General features: G+C 37.9%; 1 protein-coding gene across 1 annotated transcript in view; it reads right to left on the bottom strand.

Moving 5' to 3' along the window:
- The window catches only part of EYS (eyes shut homolog), a 718,715-nt gene that overhangs the window by 528,352 nt on the left and 170,902 nt on the right, over window positions 1-19,461 (bottom strand). The window contains exons 12-13 of the mRNA XM_066314978.1: window positions 14,675-14,788; window positions 12,328-12,450 (exon numbers count right to left, since the gene is read on the bottom strand). Coding sequence (XP_066171075.1) covers window positions 12,328-12,450; window positions 14,675-14,788 — 237 coding nt within the window. The remainder of the gene's footprint in view (window positions 1-12,327; window positions 12,451-14,674; window positions 14,789-19,461) is intronic.

Consider the following 19,461-nt stretch of genomic DNA (forward strand, 5'->3'; position numbering starts at 1 on the left):
TGTAATGGTTAGTATAACACACACTGGAAAGATTCCCCCAAGAAAACAAGGAATCTTTGGACTTTAAGAAGATACATAGGTGAGAAAGCAACAGAGTATATTATATGTTTTTGCTGAGCTAAGAATGAAACAGATTATCATTAGCATTTTGTTCTAGCATTGTGATTATATAATTTACAGGGCATAAATTCTATTTATAACACTGAAGGAAGTCCAAAGACTTATGTTTGTTTAATGAGTTGAATTGTCTGGAAACTTGCTCTGCCTTATGGTAAAGGTCTTAAGTTACTTTGTCTGTGATAACTGTGTTCTGATTTTGGAGCCTAGTGCTTCTATCCAAATCTGTGTCTGCACTTTATTTCTCCAATGAAATGCATTTCTACATTAGTGGGATAAAAAAGAGGCGAGCCCAGGCTTGCAGCAGGCAAGAGAAACAGGATAAAATGTTAACACTAGCAGGAAAAGGGACAAACACATTCTTCCTGCACACCATAAATCCACATGGTTGAAATTATAGAGGGACAGATACTTAAGGCCTTCCATTCCAGAGAAAGCAGCACAGCTTTTGGCACATTTAATCTGAATTCATCCCTCAAATCTTTCTCATGAGAAAACCATAATGAGGCAAATGAGCCATTTTATACTTCCCTGAGCCTCTTTTTCTGTAAGCAAATGTGAAAAGTCCTTACTCTGTTACACCAACTTTTAAATAGGTACCTAATTTCCCACTCTCACTTCCTTTCCTGCATCTCCTTTCTACAGGGGACCAAGCCTATGCACCAAGTGAAATCTTGTGATAACTTTTGTTTAGCTAAAAAGTACATTTTTCAATGTACTGCAGGTCACTTCTGGTCATTTGAAGTTTTCAGATACAAGCACAGAAAAAACCACGCAGATTATAGCTACTGAACCATAGCTGAACTGTATGTGGGGAAACAACAAAAGGAATTTGAAAAGGACTGCTGAAGACCTCAGCATATGAGCACTATTGCAGTGCTGTGAGAAAAAAAAAATCTCAGATGCATTTAAATAAAACAAAAAAGAACATTGATGTGTAAAATACCTTTGCATAAAACATTGATTAGAATGTTCCATATTTAAAAATGAATGGGAAGGATGCAAGAAAAGCTACACAATTTATTCAACAACTGAAGAAAGCATGCTGTCGGCAAAGGCTTAAAGAGCTCCATCTGTTTCATTTAGAAGAAACACAACCAAAAAGTGACTTGATTACAGTGTGTAAGTATCTTTACAAAGAAAAAATACTTGAGTAGCAAGGGCTTTTTCATTTTGTGTAGAAAAGGTAATGAGATGCAATAGCTCAAAGTTGAAGACAAAAATTTAAATAAAATATTTAATATAAACTTCTAAATCTGATGGTGATTACTACTAGAAAAAAATGTCAGTGAAATCCTGGTTTCTTTTCATGCATTCAAGTCAGGATTGGATGCTTTTGGATTCATTGTGTGCTTTAATCAAAACTAGAGTAATTAGCTTCAGTACAATGTGGTTAATGGCAAACATTAACTTCCTTCTGGTACACAGACCTAATACAAAGAATACAAGCAGTAATCTATGGATTGTTAGAAGACTTGCAGAATAAATACACTCATCCTCTAACCCTCTCTGTGTCTTTCCTGGGAAAACATCAAAACACTTTAGTGAGACAGGTATATTTCTGTGATAGTAATAGCCCACCCTGAGGCACCTGGACTCTGTAGCATCACTGTCTTCATGTGAAACGTGTATGTCCTGTTCTTTGAGGCTTTGGAGGTTACTAGGATCACTAGGTGCAAGGTGTTGCTCTATTGTTACCAGAGCAAATAGCCAATGCCATTTCTTGCTTGGCTACCAATGTGACAAGGGAAAAGAAAGTCTTTTTATGAAAGTTGTGTAAACAGCTTTAAGAAACATCATTCTGCATTTAACACATTTCCCTTCCTGCCTCAAGACTCCTCAGTGGTCTCCAGTCAACCCACTGTTTCAGTGAAGAGAGTCAAGCTGTGGTGTAATGTTCCCACTATCCCCACTGCAGCCATGAAGCTCAGCACACATGGCACTGCTATTGCTTGCCAATGCTCAGATGTCAACCTAAGAGTAAGGGCCTCAGAACTCATCTAGTGGCCAGGTTCATGTTAGATCCATGGAATCACAGGTTGGTTTAGCTCAGAAATGATCTTATAGATCATCTAGTGCTAACCCCTATGCCATGGGCAGGGACAGTTCCCATGAGACCACATTGCATAATGTCCCATCCAGTCTGGTCCTGAACACTGCTAGGGATGGGACACCCACAGAAAACAAAGAAGAAAAATCATGTCAAAGAGGAAAGCCAAAGAGTAAAGAACAAGAACAACAACAACAAAAAGGTTAGCAAGTTACTAAAGATGGCACCAAATAAGACTCCTATTTAGTAGTGTGGTCATACCAAAACTGATAGTATCATACCTTTTATAGTATGACTCTATCAAAGCAAAGGATGTCAAAAGATAATTGTTCATGGTCTAGAAAGTATATATTGGTATATATACTGGTAAATATAATCTAAAAATCCAGCATTAAGCTGGTTGCTATTGCAAAGGCAGTGCTGAAAAACAAACTTTTTCCAACATCAATGGTTAGGTGGATTTTTTTCACAAGAGGAACCATATACTAGAAAAAGGCTAAACAAACCCTAAATGGAAACATTCTTATCTAAGATGCCACTTCTGTTTCTCAAATTCATTAACAGTATATATGTAAGGGATGAAAAATGTGCACTGGGGAAGTTGCTTGGAGGTTGTTTTTTTTATGTCAGTGTTTATTCAGTGCTTGCTCATAACAGAAAATTAAGTCCTAATAGGTTTCTTGAGGCAGTTATAACAAAAATTTTGATTGAAATTCTGTCTTGATATCCATATGTTATTTTTCAGATGTACTCAGATGTGAAAAGTTAAAGCAGTGCTCACTCTGCTGGCATATTAGTGTTCATTGTATATACATTGTTAATGTTATTTTATATTAACAGAAAAATATGGAGTTAAGAAAAAATGGGGTTTATTTTCCACAGTAACTCAGGAAGACTAAACATTTCAGCCAGATGTTCCACTGTTTTTTGTGTGCGTTTTGATCACTGTATGAGCTTTTCTAGATATGACTGTTTTTCTTTTTTTTATGATAAGAATCTCCTAGCAACTGACAACAATTTTTAAATTGAAAATCAAGCCTAATCATATAAAATTATTTTCCAATTTATCTAAAAGTAATTAAGTACATTTTCATACCCAGAAAGATATTGACAGATGCTCTACATACATTATGTTTTGCATGACAGTTGGAATCACTACTAAAAGAACCTACCATTATGTCTGAAATAATGAAGATAAACTGGAATACAAAACTAATCTCATAACACCTTCAGAAGAGCAAAGATAAAGAAAATTCCATACAAGCTAATTAAAGTTTTGACTGAAGAATTAACTTATCTTTTGTCAGGTGGTTCCAACTATTATTCTTCACCCTCTAATTTAAACCAATCATGCTTAGCATTTGCAGATGGAATACTATTGGAAAAATGTGCCATTTGATTTCTCACATTAAAAAACTGAGCAACTTCACTTATATTTAAAATGACCAGAAAAAAATTGGTTTGCTTTTCTTTCATATGATTTATTAACTTTTATGTATTATTTTATCAAAATTTTAATGTAATATAATTTGCAGCATGATAAAACTTCAACAGATTTTTCTATACTCTACTGATTTTTTTTTCCCGTTCAAATGTTCTAACCTGAATTCTTTCAAAGGAAAGCAGGTCCACTTACACATGATATGACAATAAATATTCTCTAATAACCCAGCAATACACAGTGAATACATTTCCATATATGCACAAATGTTGTTTATTTTCCAGAATGTTAAGTTTGCACACCCCACTGTGGGAAACCTGCCCTCAGCAGGTTTGTGTTACAGTGTTTATGACAACTAGCAGCCCATCTGTGCTGTTCCAGCTGAGCAAGGGAAAGGAAGTCAGCCCTTCACTCCTCCATGGCCTGCTATGAGTCAGAGCTCTGCTGGCCAGGAGCCTGGGGAACCATCCTTCTCTCTAGTCATCAGCTTCCAGGTTTTGTTTTGGTTTGAAAAACCTTAGCACTGACTTGAGCTCAGACAGAGGCACATTGTTTAAATGAACTCAGTTATTAGGGGACATGACAGAAAAGACCTGGCTTTTCAGCTGCCTCTGAGATGGCCATAAGGGCTGATTGATGTGGAACAATAATCTGATGCACGACATGCAAGCAAGACTGAGTTTCTGTGATTGACTCTAAGGGTAGGTGAGCATCCACGGATCGCAGAATCAATTAGGTTGGAACAGACTTCCAACATCGTCAAGCCTTTGACCAATCACCACCATGTCTACTTAAATCACAGCACTAAGGACCATGTCCAGTCATTTCTTGAACACCTCCACTGTTCATGATTCCACCACCTCCTTGTTAGCCCATTCCAACGCTTGACAACCCTCTCCATTAAGAAATTCTTCCTGATGTCCAACTTGAACCTCCCCTGGTGCAGCTGTGTCCTCTTGTCTGTCACTAGCTGTCTGGGAGAAAAGACCAACCCCCACCTTTCCAGAACCACTGTTTGGATAGAGGTAGATCTCTCAGGCCAGTATTTTTTTTTCCTTTGAATTGCTTGGGTTCAGTACTTCTTGTGATTAACAAGGAAAAGAGGATATAGTGACTCAATAATTTTGTACTATGCAGCTGTCCTAATAGTAACAAAAAGCATCTATGTCAGCATCCATGTGCCTAAAATAGAACTTTTGCAGCCTTACTGAAAACAAAGCTTAGAATACCACAGGAAAAGAATACACAAGAAAAGAATACACAGGAAAGCTCAGAGAAAGATATTATCCTATGTCTTGTGATGGCTTGAGCTGAGCTGCAAGATCTTGCACATCTTTGTGTAATTTTGATTTTCAAATGTTCAGTGTTGCAGTGACCACTTGCTTAGCCCCAATATCTACTAACAAATTCCTAAAGCCCAATAGTATGAGACATGACAGAGGAAACTGTACAGATTTGATCTTCAGAAAGCATATTAAAAAGTTTGCATATTTATTTAGTCTCTTGTGTAAATTTAAGTCAATCTGTGACTGATGGTAGATTCTGGATGTTGATTCATGCTGTCTCACTATAAAGGTAAACATTAATGAGACATGGGCTAAACTTAGAGGAAAGAGCATGTTACACATAGAAATTCATACGGACCATGATATAAGTGGGGAAGTCAGATTAAGAATCTCATGCATATAAACTACAACTACAAAATTCAGTGCTAAGTGATGAAGTAAAAATCACTTTGGAATCAAGTTTTTCTACCCAGTATTCACTGCTGTCACCTCACTAGCATAGGGCTCATCCATATACATGAACAGCTTTGAAATCCTTTTAATTAATAATCAAATAAATAATTAAATTCATCTCTTCCAACATTTAAAATAGAAAAAGGGTCAACAATAGAAAAAAAAATCCTATTATTTATTTAAGATTAAGAACCTGTGCTTTCTCATCCAAAACAAGTGAATTACAGGGTTCTTTAGTTCTAATTACTTATTTTACCATAGAGAATCCACTCAAATAATGATAATAGTCAGTAATCACACCTCATAAAACTGCCACCTCCTTCTGTATCATTGATGAATTCAAGACTCTCTCATTGATGTTTTAATTTGAGATGTCTTACTACCTAATGGATTAAAAGTGTCCTGTTCAATATTAAAATACCCTACTTCACCTATCTTCAGTTTTGGATGTGCTGAGCAAGATGTTTTCTAATTTTTGAGGCTGGCCAGTTTAACAGACTTGGACTGCCTTTACCTATCTCAACTTCCAGATGTCCTCAAAACCTCTCTAATTGGCAAAATCAAATAAAATGCTGTGAGGGAAGGAGGTAGCAGTTTTACCGTTTGTCCATTTTTCCAGCAGCTCTTTACTACAGGATAATTGCCATAATCCTGTGTGTGCAAATTACCACAGGAGGGCATTTGAGAGTAAGCTTTGATTGCAGAGAAATTGTATTCCTTGTCTTTTTCAAGAGCTGCCTGTCTTAGAGTAAAGAAAATTCTATGCAGCAAGTTCCAAAGGCTGGCAGAATTCTGGTGCTCACCGTTTCAGCAACAAACAATTCAGCTGGCAGCAGAAGCTGCAAGCTCCCTGCTCCTCTCAGGACCCACTCAGATGAGAGTTTTGGGTGTTCCTGTCCTGCTGGCTTTCTTCTACAAGAGAGAGTTGCTTCCACCATCCATCCCTGCTGCCTGTTGCACATGTGGCACTGCCTCCTCCCAGTTCTGTTCTCAGGGAAGGACAAGGATCCAACACCTGTGGAGCACCACAGCCTGGTCCAAGGGGGATTCATCCAAGGGGCCCTCCTGTTCCATGCTGCCCTTCCATTAGAGCTTTAGTGCACGACACACATGATCCCAATCAGAATTGATGTCTCCACACACAGATAGCAAACAGGAAAATAAACAAACAACCAGGCCTAAGGCAAATTTGTACCAGACCAGCTAAGATTTTAAAGATAAAATTTTCTTGGAAATAGCTTTTAATATGATAGGAGAACAAAAGTGTGCTTAAAAAAAAAAAAAAAGGGTAAAATTCAGTCTTATACAATTAGTGAACTTTTTCAAATGTTACTTCCTTGATCAAGTCTTATCAGAAGACTACAAGGTATAATTGACAGGATGTTAGCAGGTCGGTTGATGAACTTTTTAACATGTGCCTTCATCAGAGCTGATTGTTATCATCTAACTGCTCTGTTTATGGTGCTTTTCTACATTGATTATGCGATTTCTACATTGCATAAATATTAAGTGGATAAAATTTTACATATGTTTCCTTTAGCCCTTAAATAGCTTTTGAGTGTATCACTGTTACTATAACAATATCTTTTCATTCTATTTATATACATCTTAAAACTCAGAAGAACACATAATAATACTCTTTTGCCAGTGTAGAAGATAGAAGCCCAAATATCCAGTATTTTGAATCACAGACCCTAGAGAGCCTGAAGCAGTTGTTGGAAAGCTTGACCTAATTAGCAGACCTAATGAGATCCACAATGACTGACTGTGAGTTAATTGTACAAAAAGCATGAGCACAGTCAAAAATATTCAGTGTAATCAGAAAGATCCTTGGCCCTACTTCTAATTCCAGTCAGTAGGCTGGGTTATTTATTTTCTTCTAGGAGCTGCCCTGTCTCACAAAAATAGTCAATATGAAGTCAGATCAATAGCATATTCGTGATGGAAACTCGCTCACGTCAGAAACAGAGGAGAAAATTGAGCTTTTTTCATATTAGCCTATTATGCTGTCACGTGAACTTCTGTGACTTCAATATAGGCCTCAAGGTAACCATTAAAATCTACTTATACCTCACTTGTAACTTTTTTACTGTTGACAGATCCTGAATCCTTCTTGTCTTGGTATGAACAAGACAGGCAAACTTTTTGCATCAGTATGAACATAGGATGAAGGGTTCCTCCTAGGGAATACATACTCTGTGCCAGGTGAAATGAATAAAATGTAAGAGATTCCCATTTTCTTACACAGTCTGTCATTTGTTAAAAAAATTGTACTGTTCAAATGTTATGCCAGTTGTAACCTGTCTGTTAAGAAAATTATGCTGTTTGTACCAAAGTTTGTACCCTCAAAAATTTTATTCCAAGTTGTATACCCCCTCTAAAGCCCCTGGTTCCCTCCCCTTCCGTTGGGCTAGGCTGCTGCCATTCCCGCCGGCTCCTCGAACTGCTGGCCCCGCCTAATAGGAAAATCCAAAGACTTCCATGGTGCACCGCTCCAAAACCGAAGTGCAGTTGCCGGCAAACGGACCCAAAAGCCGCAACCCAGCACAAAATCCAGATAAAAGGGAGACACTACAACACCGAGAAGACCCTCAGCTACCTAAGGACTGAATTCTGCTTCTGCCGCCTCACCATGACCACAAAGAGACTGGGAAGAAGTGAAGCCCCTAGACCACACGAGCCCGGTTGAGTTCCTGGGGATTCCCGCGAGGCAGGAACTCCCGACTCTGTGACGAGAGCAGCAGATTGGTCTGACACCTCCTCAGCGGTGGCCAGAGCGAGAACGGCGAAGGAAGCGAGAACAACGACAGGAGCGGCGATGGCGCAGGCAACCCCTCGAGTTCCCCCTTGTGAAAGAGCTGACTAATAAAGGCTTTTCAAAGGAGCAGGTCTCCTGGCCCATTTATAACAATTTGAGGACTCGTCTGGGATCTAAGCCACGCCCAGAAGAGGACCAGGACGGGAAGGTGCAGCCTGACCTCGGACCTCCTGGACAGCTGGACATCCCAGACCAAAGGACGACACTCGCCAGCCTCGTGGGACGCCACTGGTGAGCATTCGTAAGAACAACCGGTGGCGGGAGTGGAGACGAGCGAGTGCGGAGTGAATGAGAGGGGGGCCGGCAGCTCGGACCCCCCAAGTAAGTTTGGACTGCTGAGTACCGCGTTTCCACACTCCCGCAAGGGGGCCGGCCGGGAAAAGCAGGAAGCGAGTGTATTGGGAGTGACTGAGGCGTCTCCAGGGGCATAGGGGCCCCCTACTGACGTGTGGAGGAATTTAGAGAGTGAGTGGCACGTCAAAGAAGTGTGTGGCAGAAAAGGCTTGGGCCAATTTCAAGCGTGTGAAAGGGCTCGAGCAGTGTGAGGCACGCACTGCACTGGCTGAGGTTATAGCCCGAAGTGTCACAAGAGACTAGCGCTGGCAGGGGTAGCGACTGAAACCCTAAGGGCGGGTTGCCCAGGCTACTTTCGGGGCTTGTGAGTTGGTACTGGCTGAGGCTACGGCCCAGAGCGTCTGAGTACCGGCTGGGGTAGCAAAGATAGGCTGCTTTCGGGGTGCTTTGGAGACTGGCTGGGGTAGCTGTCGGGGTGCTGGGATAAAAAAATCTGCATTGGTCTGGGGTATCTTGGGTACGCTTTCCGGGTTCGAGGGTGTCATATTGGTCGGGGGTACCCAGGGAAGAAGTACACTGTCTGGATACGGAGAGGTAGAACTGGTCGGGGGTGCCCAAGAGGACGCTGTCCGGGTGCAGAGGAGTGAGAGTTAGGGGAGTCCCAAAGTGCGAGGGAATTTGGTAGGGTGAGTGAGTACATCGCACGCTGTATGTCCAAATCCTGGCAGTAGGTGGTGGCTGGAACCCTGGACCCTGGTTGACCGGCCACTTACAGAGATTTGCCTGATGTACAGGAGACAAAAGGAGTGTTGGCTAAGGGGTAGTGGCTGAGGCCCTAAAAGCAGGTCACCAAGCTACCGGTAGAGCATTCCGAGCACTGGCAGGGGTAGTGCCCAAACCCTAAGAGAGAGTCCCTAAGGCTACTTACGAGTGTTCGAAGAGTGAGTGAGAGTTAAAATTTGGGTTGCCCACCTTTAAACTTGTGTGTGTAGGGGCACCTTAAAGAAGTTTAGTTAAAATAATTTTGCTTTGTGTTACCCTGAAGTAAAGTTTCTGTCAGAGTAAGAGCAGCGTAGTTTTTATTTGAGACCCAGCGAAAATGGGGGCGTACATAAGTAAAGTGGAGCCAGTTGAGGAGAAAAGAGAGAAAAAGATAAGAAATATTCCACCAGATAGTCCACTAGGACAAATGTTAGAACTATGGGAGGTTGATGAAGCCACTAAAAGCTTGGACAGAATCAAGATGATCCATTATTGCATAGAGGCTTGGCCTAAGCTAGATTTACCTGAAAAATGGCCATGGTGTGGAACTAGAGACCCCTGGATGTGTTCACAATTAACTCAATACTTGAAATCTCGAGGGGGATCAAGTACCGAACAAATACTCTATGCTGTCTGTTGGCAGAAACAAGTAGTCAAAAATGAAACAGCAAAAATATGTAAGTTACAGCAAGGGAAACAAAGGAATGAAAAGCAGGAGAACCAAGAAGAAGCTAGCCATAATTGGGACCCCTTAGAACATTCGCCTCCTCCTCCAGTTTATCCCGGAGTACTACAAACTATCCCTACTAATCCTCCAACCTCATCTGAAAATCATATCCCACCTTCCCAAACTGTAATCCCTGTTCTTTCCCCAGCTTGCCCCCCCCCAGCTTATAACCCCTCTTACCCTCTGCCATTTCCTAACACTGGTCTAACCTCCTCTCCTTCACCATCCACAATCCCTGCACCCCCTCACAGCTGGGAGCTAGGTCTGGCACCTAACAATGCATCCTGCCAGGCAATAAAAAACCCAGAAGGACCTTACAGTAACACCAGGTCAAAAACCAAACTCTTTCCCCTAAGGGAGGTCCCGATGAGTGGGGCTATTGGAGGAATAGGGTTTGTCAATGCACCTTTAACAGCGTCAGAAATCAGAAATTTTAAGAAAGAGCTGGGGAATCTAGTTGAAAACCCAGTGGGAATTGCCAACCAGATTGACCAGTTTTTGGGCCCAAATATTTATACATGGGGAGAACTGAACTGCATCTTAAATATACTATTCAATCCAGACGAAGTTCGGCTGGTTAGGGCAGCAGGGATGCGCATCTGGGAAAGAGAAAACCGAATGGGCCCCCCGGTGACCAGAAGTTGCCAATAGCTGACCCAGGGTGAGACCCAAACAGAGAAGGGAGGAGAAATATGGAAGATTATAGAAACCTAATGATAAGAAGTATTAAAGAATCAGTTCCTCAGAGTAGCAACACCAAATTAGCTTTTGACAGGGCCCAAGAGAAAGATGAAACCCCAGCAGCCCGGCTGAGCAGGCTCAGACGGAATTTCCAGCAATATTCCAATTTGGATCCAGATAGCCCAGAGGGACAGATATTATTAAAATTACAGTTTGTCACAAAATCTTGGCCAGATATCAGAAGAAAACTTGAAAAGATGGAGGACTGGCAAGACCAAGAAATAAATGAATTATTAAGGGAAGCCCTAAGGGTATACCTTAGGAGAGAAGAAGAAAGAACAAAAGCAAAAACCAGGATTATGGTAGCCGTGGCCAGGGAGAGTGTAAGGGATCTCAGAAAGGATACTAGAAGTGAAAGAAACACAAAATCTTTACCAGAAAAGGGAAGAAGAAGGAACCCACCACCTTGGGGTACTCCTCAGAGACCAGGAGAGACTTGAGCCTGTTTTTATTGTGGAGAAATAAGACACTTTAAAAAACATTGCAAAAAATTGTCATTTGATGAGACTGTCGTGGGGGAGCAAGAGGCATTGGAAAAATTATTGAAAGGAGACATCAAAGAGGATTAGGGGTGTCATGGGCTCTATGCGTTAGGGGACCCCACGAAACATCAGGAAGAGCCCATAGTAAATTTTGAAGTAAGTCCCCAACATGAAGAGTTTGAATTTTTAGTAGATACTGCTGCAAATAAATCATGTATTAACCGACTTCCAGTTAGAATTGCGATTGGAAGAAAAACTTGTGAAGTCCTAGGAGCAGAAGGGGAGCCTTTCAGGGCTTCAGTTATAAAAAATATAGAAATTAAAAGAAATTCCAAAAGATGTGTCACTAATTTAATATATCTACCCAAAGTAGACAGTGACCTGCTGGGAAGGGACCTGCAAGTTCAGTTGGGAGTAGGGATTCTTCCTAGAGAAGGAAGAATGGTGGTACAAATGATGAGGCTGACTATTGGAGACTTGAGAGAAATCAAGCCAGAAGTCTGGGCCGAGGAGGGAAATTACTGCTGTTACTACTTATGACTACTGCTGCTCCATTTGCCTCTCTGAAATCAGCAACTGAAAGTCAGTGTTCAGTGCCTGACATAGTTCTTTGGATGGCATATTTTTGGAGATATTTCATTTTGAGAAAAATTTGGAGACAAACCATTTTGTGATTTCCCCACGATCCTGTTAGCTACTTCTGGAAGAAAATAGAGCCTTGAAGACTCTTCCTGATGCAAGAGCTATTTTCTTAAGCCTGTTATACACACAATTGTGCAACTTACAAGAATTTATCATAAGGATCTGATGGCACCTTTCTTAAAGACAACGGAGTGTCATCTTACTAAAATTGTGTTCTTGCTACCATCTCAATCAAGTATGGCTGCGATAAAATCTTCTGGAAAAAAGCATCAGCTACCTGCTTACCTGTGCTTCATAGACTAGATGTTTTTGAACAACTTTATTCTTCTATGCAAAATACAGTTTTGCTTTCCATATTAGGAGGGAAATTAAAACAGATTTTCAATTGTACAGAACCCTGACTTCAGTTTATTTTTATTAATGCTAAAATACTGACCAAAATGCAATTAATTTCAGAAAACAAAAGAAATAATTTAGCTATTTGACATCTTGTCCAAGTTAAAAGAAATCTTACCAGTGAATCCTGGAGGACAAGCACAGCTGTAGTCTGCAACCAGGTCTAAACAAGTTGAATTGCTTTTACAGAAGCCGTAAGTGCACTCATCAAAGTTGATTTCACAGTTCGGGCCTTCAAATCCTTGCAAATAAAACCAAAGAGCTATGAATTATTCAGCTATATTTGTGCCTTGTTTTTCTAAAGCAATGTCTTTAGGTCCCTTGTTTTCAATTTACTTTTGCAAAAAACGATCTTGAATCCTTATGGAAAGATCATCCTAAAAGTTTTTACTGGTCTGTCATTAAAAGGAAAACACTTTTTTTTCCTTTCAAATATATTTTAAAATGAGTCAATAAATGAAAGCACAAATTTAGGATTCAGTATGTTCATTAATCTAGTTCAACTTTTAATTGAGCAGAGACTTAATAATTTATGTATCTGCTGCCATTTTGACATTACAGACAAAGTGAAGCTGGGATTTGGACATCTGCTGTCAAAATAAAAATCAACTCTTAAAATCAGTTCTTATATAGTTGCTTATCTACTTTTTCTTTATTTGTTTTACAGAACTCCAGAATTATCAAAGTTGCAAGAGGCTTTCCAGACCATCCAGTCCAACTGACAATCCAGCATCACCACAATCACCCCTGAACCATCTCCCCAAGTGACATATCCAGACACCTCTCGAGCACTTCCAGAAATGGTGACTTAACACTACTTCCCTGGCCAACTACTCCTGTGTCTACCCACTCTTTCAGTGATTTTTCTCTTAGCTATTAATAACTAATCTGAACCTCCTCTGACACAATTTAGGGCCATTTCCCCTCATCCTTTCATTAAAGAGATGGCAGAAGAGACAGAGCTCCACCTCAATAAAACCTCTTTTCAGGTAGTCGTAGAGCGCAATGAGGTTCCCCTGAGCCGCCTCTTCTCCAGAGTAAACAACCTCAGTTTCTCACGTGGTAACAACTTTTAGCAAACTCAGAGGTCCAACAGTGTTTTTTTGTAGTTGAAATTGCTAGAAAAAAATCTCCTCTCCAATATCTGACCTTTCATGCTCTTGTGAATGTATTCTAATTCATGGTCATGCTACAAAATGAGTGTCATTAGTGCTGTCACAGACCATGGCTGCAGGAAGACCATGACTAATGCTAAGCTATCCGTACCCCCAGTGCAAACCATATTCCTACAATCTCTCAGACTGACCATGGAACCAATTTCCACTGATCCTTAAGTCATAAAACTTTAGAATTACCCTTAATTCATTAATAATGTATAAAATAGCTGTTCTTATTTTCATTTAAAGTTTAATCAGACCCATGTTTCACAGGTAACATGTGAGCCACAAAATTATCAATGTGTGTGCCAAGAATTATTTTTGTGTAAGCTGTTCAGGCAGGCTTAAACAGCAAAATTATCTTTTCCAAGGTTAATTTCCAGCTATCTTCCAATATCTATTTTGGCTTCTAATTTGAGCTAACTAATGACAGAGGCTGTACTTATGAGAATTATTTGTGGCAATTTCATCTCTTGTGATGAGTTTCTGAAGTCATCACCACTTGGATGCCTGTATTAGTATATACATACCTGAAATATTGTCAGCTATGAAATCAGATATCATGAGTCCATATTTACAAAAGAGTAGAATTTGAAGATTTAAAAAAACCAAATAAATAAATAGATAAAATATAAATCCATTTTAAAAAATTCATAAGAAACCTATTTGTAAAAGCATTTCAAAAAGAAACTGTAATTTTAAAAATTTTAAAACATTTTAGTTTTTCTTTGGTTAATTTTTTTACTGAAATCACTATATTTTTATACAGTACTGATAACAATGAGCAGTGTGCATTTATAAAGAAACAGACCACAGGTGCTGAAAATCATATTTTTGTCTATGAAAATTCTAATAGATTTTTAGTGATATCCTATTAAATTCATTATGATCATTGTAGCTTGCTGACCATCAGTCAAAAATCTGCACATTGTTCATGAATTTAAAAATTTTTTTGTAAGTTTATTGATGATATTTTCCATGGAATTCATGTACTGCTCATTTGTGCCTTCTCCACTGCTTCAAACTTTTCAAATATCATTATGTTCTGTCAGAAGAAAGGTAGTATTTAAAAGTATATTTGTCTCCATTCTTAATTTGTCTCTAATCTTAATGATCATAGTGGTTTTGGTGGACACACTGACTTGGTGGACAAAAGAGCCAAGGAGACTTTGGAAAGAAATGAACGACTTCCATAGAAAGGAAGTTTTAACAATGACTTTGAAGCCTGTCAAGAAGATGTTTTGCAAACTACAGGCAGTTTTGAAAATTGTCAAAGATAATAAAAATAAATTATTTTGAACAGCTTACCTTCAGGGCAAAAGCAATCATAGCTGTTGACATCATTCTGACAAACAGCACCATTCAAGCAGGGAGCTGAATCACACTCATTCATTTCTGTTTCACAGTACTGGCCTGAAAAACCTGCAAAATGAAGTAAGATAAGCTTTTATTTTCTTTGTCATTATGTATGTTATTAACATGAAACTTGTATTTCAAATGATCTTCTTTAACTAAAACCCAGAGGTCTTATGATCCATATTCCCCTAGAAAAGGAAACTTTAAATCAGGGTTTACGTGTTTTATTTACAAGAGAGTTAAATTTTATTTGTTTCTTATTCAATATTACAAATACATATTTATTGATGGAATAAAGCAATAAATAAAGTAGGAAATGCTTCCAGAATGCAAGAATACATTCACAGCTGTATGAATACGAGGTAGAGATTTTCAAGTGCTTTTCTTGTATTAGAGTAATTTTAGTATTTTTGTCATATAGTCACAGAATGTTTTGGGTTGGACTAACCTTAAAGACTAAGTAGTTCCAAGCCCTCTTCCAGGGGCAGGGACACTTTCCACTGAACCAGGTTGCTCAATACTTTTCTTTAAATTTTGCCACATTGATTTGAGAAAGAAAACATCAATTATATTATATCCACTGGGTCATCCTTATTGCTGTAAGGATGTAACAAAATACCAAGTACAAATACACTGAGGCATAGCAAAGATGTGCTGCATGAGTCAGGTCTCAGGACATGTCAAGCACACGGCTCAGTTATGGCACATAAGGCTGTTGGGACTGTTTCTAAAAGAGGGAAAGTGCACATCATTAAAACAAAAATCTGAAGACTAAATAAACTTGCATAAGGGAAGAATAGCTCAGTTTTCTTATTTCTTACAGGTACTTCGAGACACTGTACAGGGCACAGGTGCTGCAGCACCAGTACTGGGGGCTGCGAGGGTGTCCTGTCAGGAGAGGAACAAAGGGATAGAAATTGTTTAGTAGATCTGCAAAGCAAAAAAAAAAAATTAAATTAGGTTTCTTTGTGGGGAAACAGGGCAGAGTTGCTCACTTGCCCCTAAGTTACATGTGCTAGATGAAGAAAAGATGAATTGGTGTTTTCATAAATAGCAGTCACAGGTGCAAGATTTAATCTGAAGTATAATGAAGAAATATTCTAAAGGGCATATAATGTGAATCAAGACCTATATATTTTAATTTGTTTTCATTTCAATATCAAGGAAAATTAGGGAGTGGGTTAGAAAGTTACTGATACCAATGAAATGAGCTCATACTTTATACATTTAAGATATAAAATGCAGGGAAGAAGAAAATAAGAATAAAAAGCTGTTTTGAAGGTGAATGTTTTAAAATCCTGCAGGACTATTTAGTTTTGCCTATGGTTTAGAGTGTTATGACCTTTATAAAAACAAAAGTGGTTAGGCTTAACTTACAGCCTATTTAATTTATCTGATACTGAATTTTTTAAAGTCTAAACAAGTTAAAAGGTTTTCTAGAATTTATGTTCTTTTGAAAATGTTAGCTTCTAGCACCTATAACTGAGAACTAACTGCCTAGTTGGAAACAAATTCAGATTGGAAACTTATTTGCAATCTGGCCTAAATAAGGTGATTTTTTGTTTGTTTGTTTGGGGTTTTTTTCTGGGTTTTTTTGGGGTTTTTTGGTTTTTTTTGTTGTTGTTGTTGTTGTTTGGTGGGTTTTTTTGGTTTTTTGGGGGGGGTTTGTTTTGTTTTGTTTGTTTTGTATTTTTCTTTTTTTTTTTAATTCATTACAAGGAGAGAAAATTAACAAATACAGAGAATAACATCTCATGCTTAAAAATGGAAACAACAAACTTTTTCAAGCTGTTCTTTTTTTTACCATTTATGCCTATTCATAAACTATTTTTTGAAAACAACACCTCATAGAGACCTTCTTAAAGGAGTGGGTTTATATTAGGATAGAAAGTAGGCAAACAAATTATGACTTCCAAAAATATTTTGATATTGCCTTCACTGATTGACAAATAGCTATCATCAGAGCATAAAATAGACGATGCAGCTGTTCCACAACTTTCTCTACACTGAAAATGGAAGGGTAAAACACATTTGAAAGATGAATTAGAAGTATTAAATTATCTTGCTTCAATTACTTCAAGGAAGGAATAATTCATAACTCAGAGTTTCTGGGGTCAGAACCGGAAAAACATAATTATTTACTAAGGATATAATTTTTATTTTTTTTTTTTTTTTTGTCTACATACACTTACACTGCAGTAAATATTTTCAGCTCTCAAGCTTTATATCTCTTTATTTGGACTTTCTCCTCAGATTAGGATGAGTTCTTTATTTCCACTGGCACTAGCCATAGTTTCCTTTTTTAATATAAATATAAGATGAAACATACACAGACAAGAAAAGTAATAAAATTTATTTGGAATAAATTTTGTGAAAGCAACAATATTTGCAGGACTCTTTTACATATATGAAGTTGTTTTACCAATAGAATAATTTTCATAGAGTTTAAGACATTCTGTTAAAATATATATGCTGTTATCTGACTCCTAAACAAATTTCATACCTAAAGGCCTTAACATTCTTTTCTTTTCTGTAGCCTAATATTAAGGAATAAATCATATAAAAATATTTTCTGTGTGTCATAAATAATCCTAGAAACTCTAGATCAGATCTAAAAATAATTTGTTTTGACAGAAATACGAAATATATATAATTTTTAATATTTATAGATACCTGAGAATTATTGTTCCACATTCTCATTCTTAGCAGAAAGTCCTCAATGAAAGAAAAGGGAATCTGCATTATGAATATGTCAGAGAAGCAGGACACATCCTCCCTGGATGCTTAAATCTACTAGATCTAATCCTTATTCACTAACACAATATCCCTTATTCTTATTCCTTATTCACTAAAAACATCTTTGATATTAAATTTTATTTTTAATGTTTTAATTAAGTTTTTTTTTTTAAATAATACATGTGTTTGTAAAAATGAAACAATATATGTCTAACTTTTGTATGGCTCTATTAGCTTCTACTGAATTTTACTAATACAAATGTGGTCTAAGATCATCCAGGAGTTTGAATTCAGACACTCTACATCAAAGTAATAATTTTAGATAGTGGTAAAAGTCCTAGACATTTTTAAAAGATGGAAGCATAAAACTGAAAAATATTTTATGTTACAGTCTTTAAAGTCTCAACTCTTAAAATGTCAAGTTAAGCCAGTTACTAAAGTAGATTATATGTGAATCTCTTGCACAGAGGTTATGCATTGAAAAATAATAGGCATTGGGAAACCGAACTGTCTACACCTCAAGTAAGGATGTGTGAACTCTACTTGTTAAGATCACAATTTTTTATAGTTTTGTTCCAAAGGAAGATCATTACTTTATTAAAAACCTTCTCTGGGGTCAAACAGCAGCTCAGTCCCCAGAGCTGGCTGGATTTTAGGCAGCCAAATGTTACAGTATTTTCTATATCAAATGAATAGTGGCAAAACAAAAGAAAGGGTCTCATTAGAGAAAATCCCTGCTTTTTCAAGAAGACGTAAGGAAGGTGTGTCTTACAGTGAGAACCTTCACTGGAACGACCTCCCAAGGAACATGGTAGGTTCACCATCACTGGAGGTTTTCAAGAGAAGATTGGACAGGATGTCAGATCCTCTCACCTAGGCTCTATTTCTAATCAAAGTCTGGACAAAGTGATCTTCTGCGGTCCCTTTCCAAATGGATTGTTCTATGGTTCTATAACAGAAAAGCAAAGCCTGTGAAACAGTCTGGTAGAATGACCAGGAAAATAGAAAGCCTGTCACAGAACAGAGGACTCAGAAGAACTGGTTGGTTTGGTGTAGCAAAATGTAGGCGGAATGGAGATATGAGTGTTTCTGTTAACTGTCAATGAGAAAAATCACCAAAAAATGTGAACAACTATTTAAGTTAAAGAATAAGTATCACAGGTATAACGTGATTATATCACAAACAAATTTAAATTACATGGTAGAAAACGTTATCAACAGAGAGCTTCTACCAGTACACACATTCTTTAGATGTTGTTATTAGAAGTACTCGTCATTCTCATGAGCTCCTTAAATTTGCATATATGAATTGTGATAGCACTTAAAATTAAAGACAGGATATAAAATTCCTTACACAACAATTTTCATATTATAACATGTCATCTTTGTATTAAGAACACCTATTAGTAACCTGAATGTGATTAAAAATGTTTCTCAAAAAATCAAGATTACATTTATAGTTGAACGATCAGTGCACCCAATATTATTATTAACAACGTAGCCTCCTCAACTGTTAGAATGGAACAAAAAGCAGAGAAAGGAGTTATTACCTCTTAATCTAAAATTTTAAATGATCCTCTAAACTGAAGACACACCTAGTATTCTGAAATTTGACTCAAATGTTGGATTATTGGAGTACATGTATAGAAACAACATAATGTAAGCAAAAAGAAATTATTCAACTTCAGATTATAATGCATTTACACTGAGAGGAACAGAGACGGTACAGGAAATCACACTGGCAACATTAATTCTGGCTTTTCCAGATATTGAAATCTTAATCACTCTTTTAATATGGTTTGTGGGTATATGCACACTAGGAGCATTCAAGTATTAAGAAGGAAATAATAAAGTCATGCAAGAGATACAATATAGCAAACTGTTCTGCTTTTATGAAATTCCAGTGACCTAGATTAATCTAGAAGAGTTAAAGAACAAATCTCATCTACCAGATGTTTAAGTGTTCTAAATCTGCATATAGATGATTTGTTTTACATCTGGCC

This window comes from Sylvia atricapilla, chromosome 3 (genome assembly GCF_009819655.1).
Source record: "Sylvia atricapilla isolate bSylAtr1 chromosome 3, bSylAtr1.pri, whole genome shotgun sequence".
Taxonomy (NCBI): Eukaryota; Metazoa; Chordata; class Aves; order Passeriformes; family Sylviidae; genus Sylvia; species Sylvia atricapilla.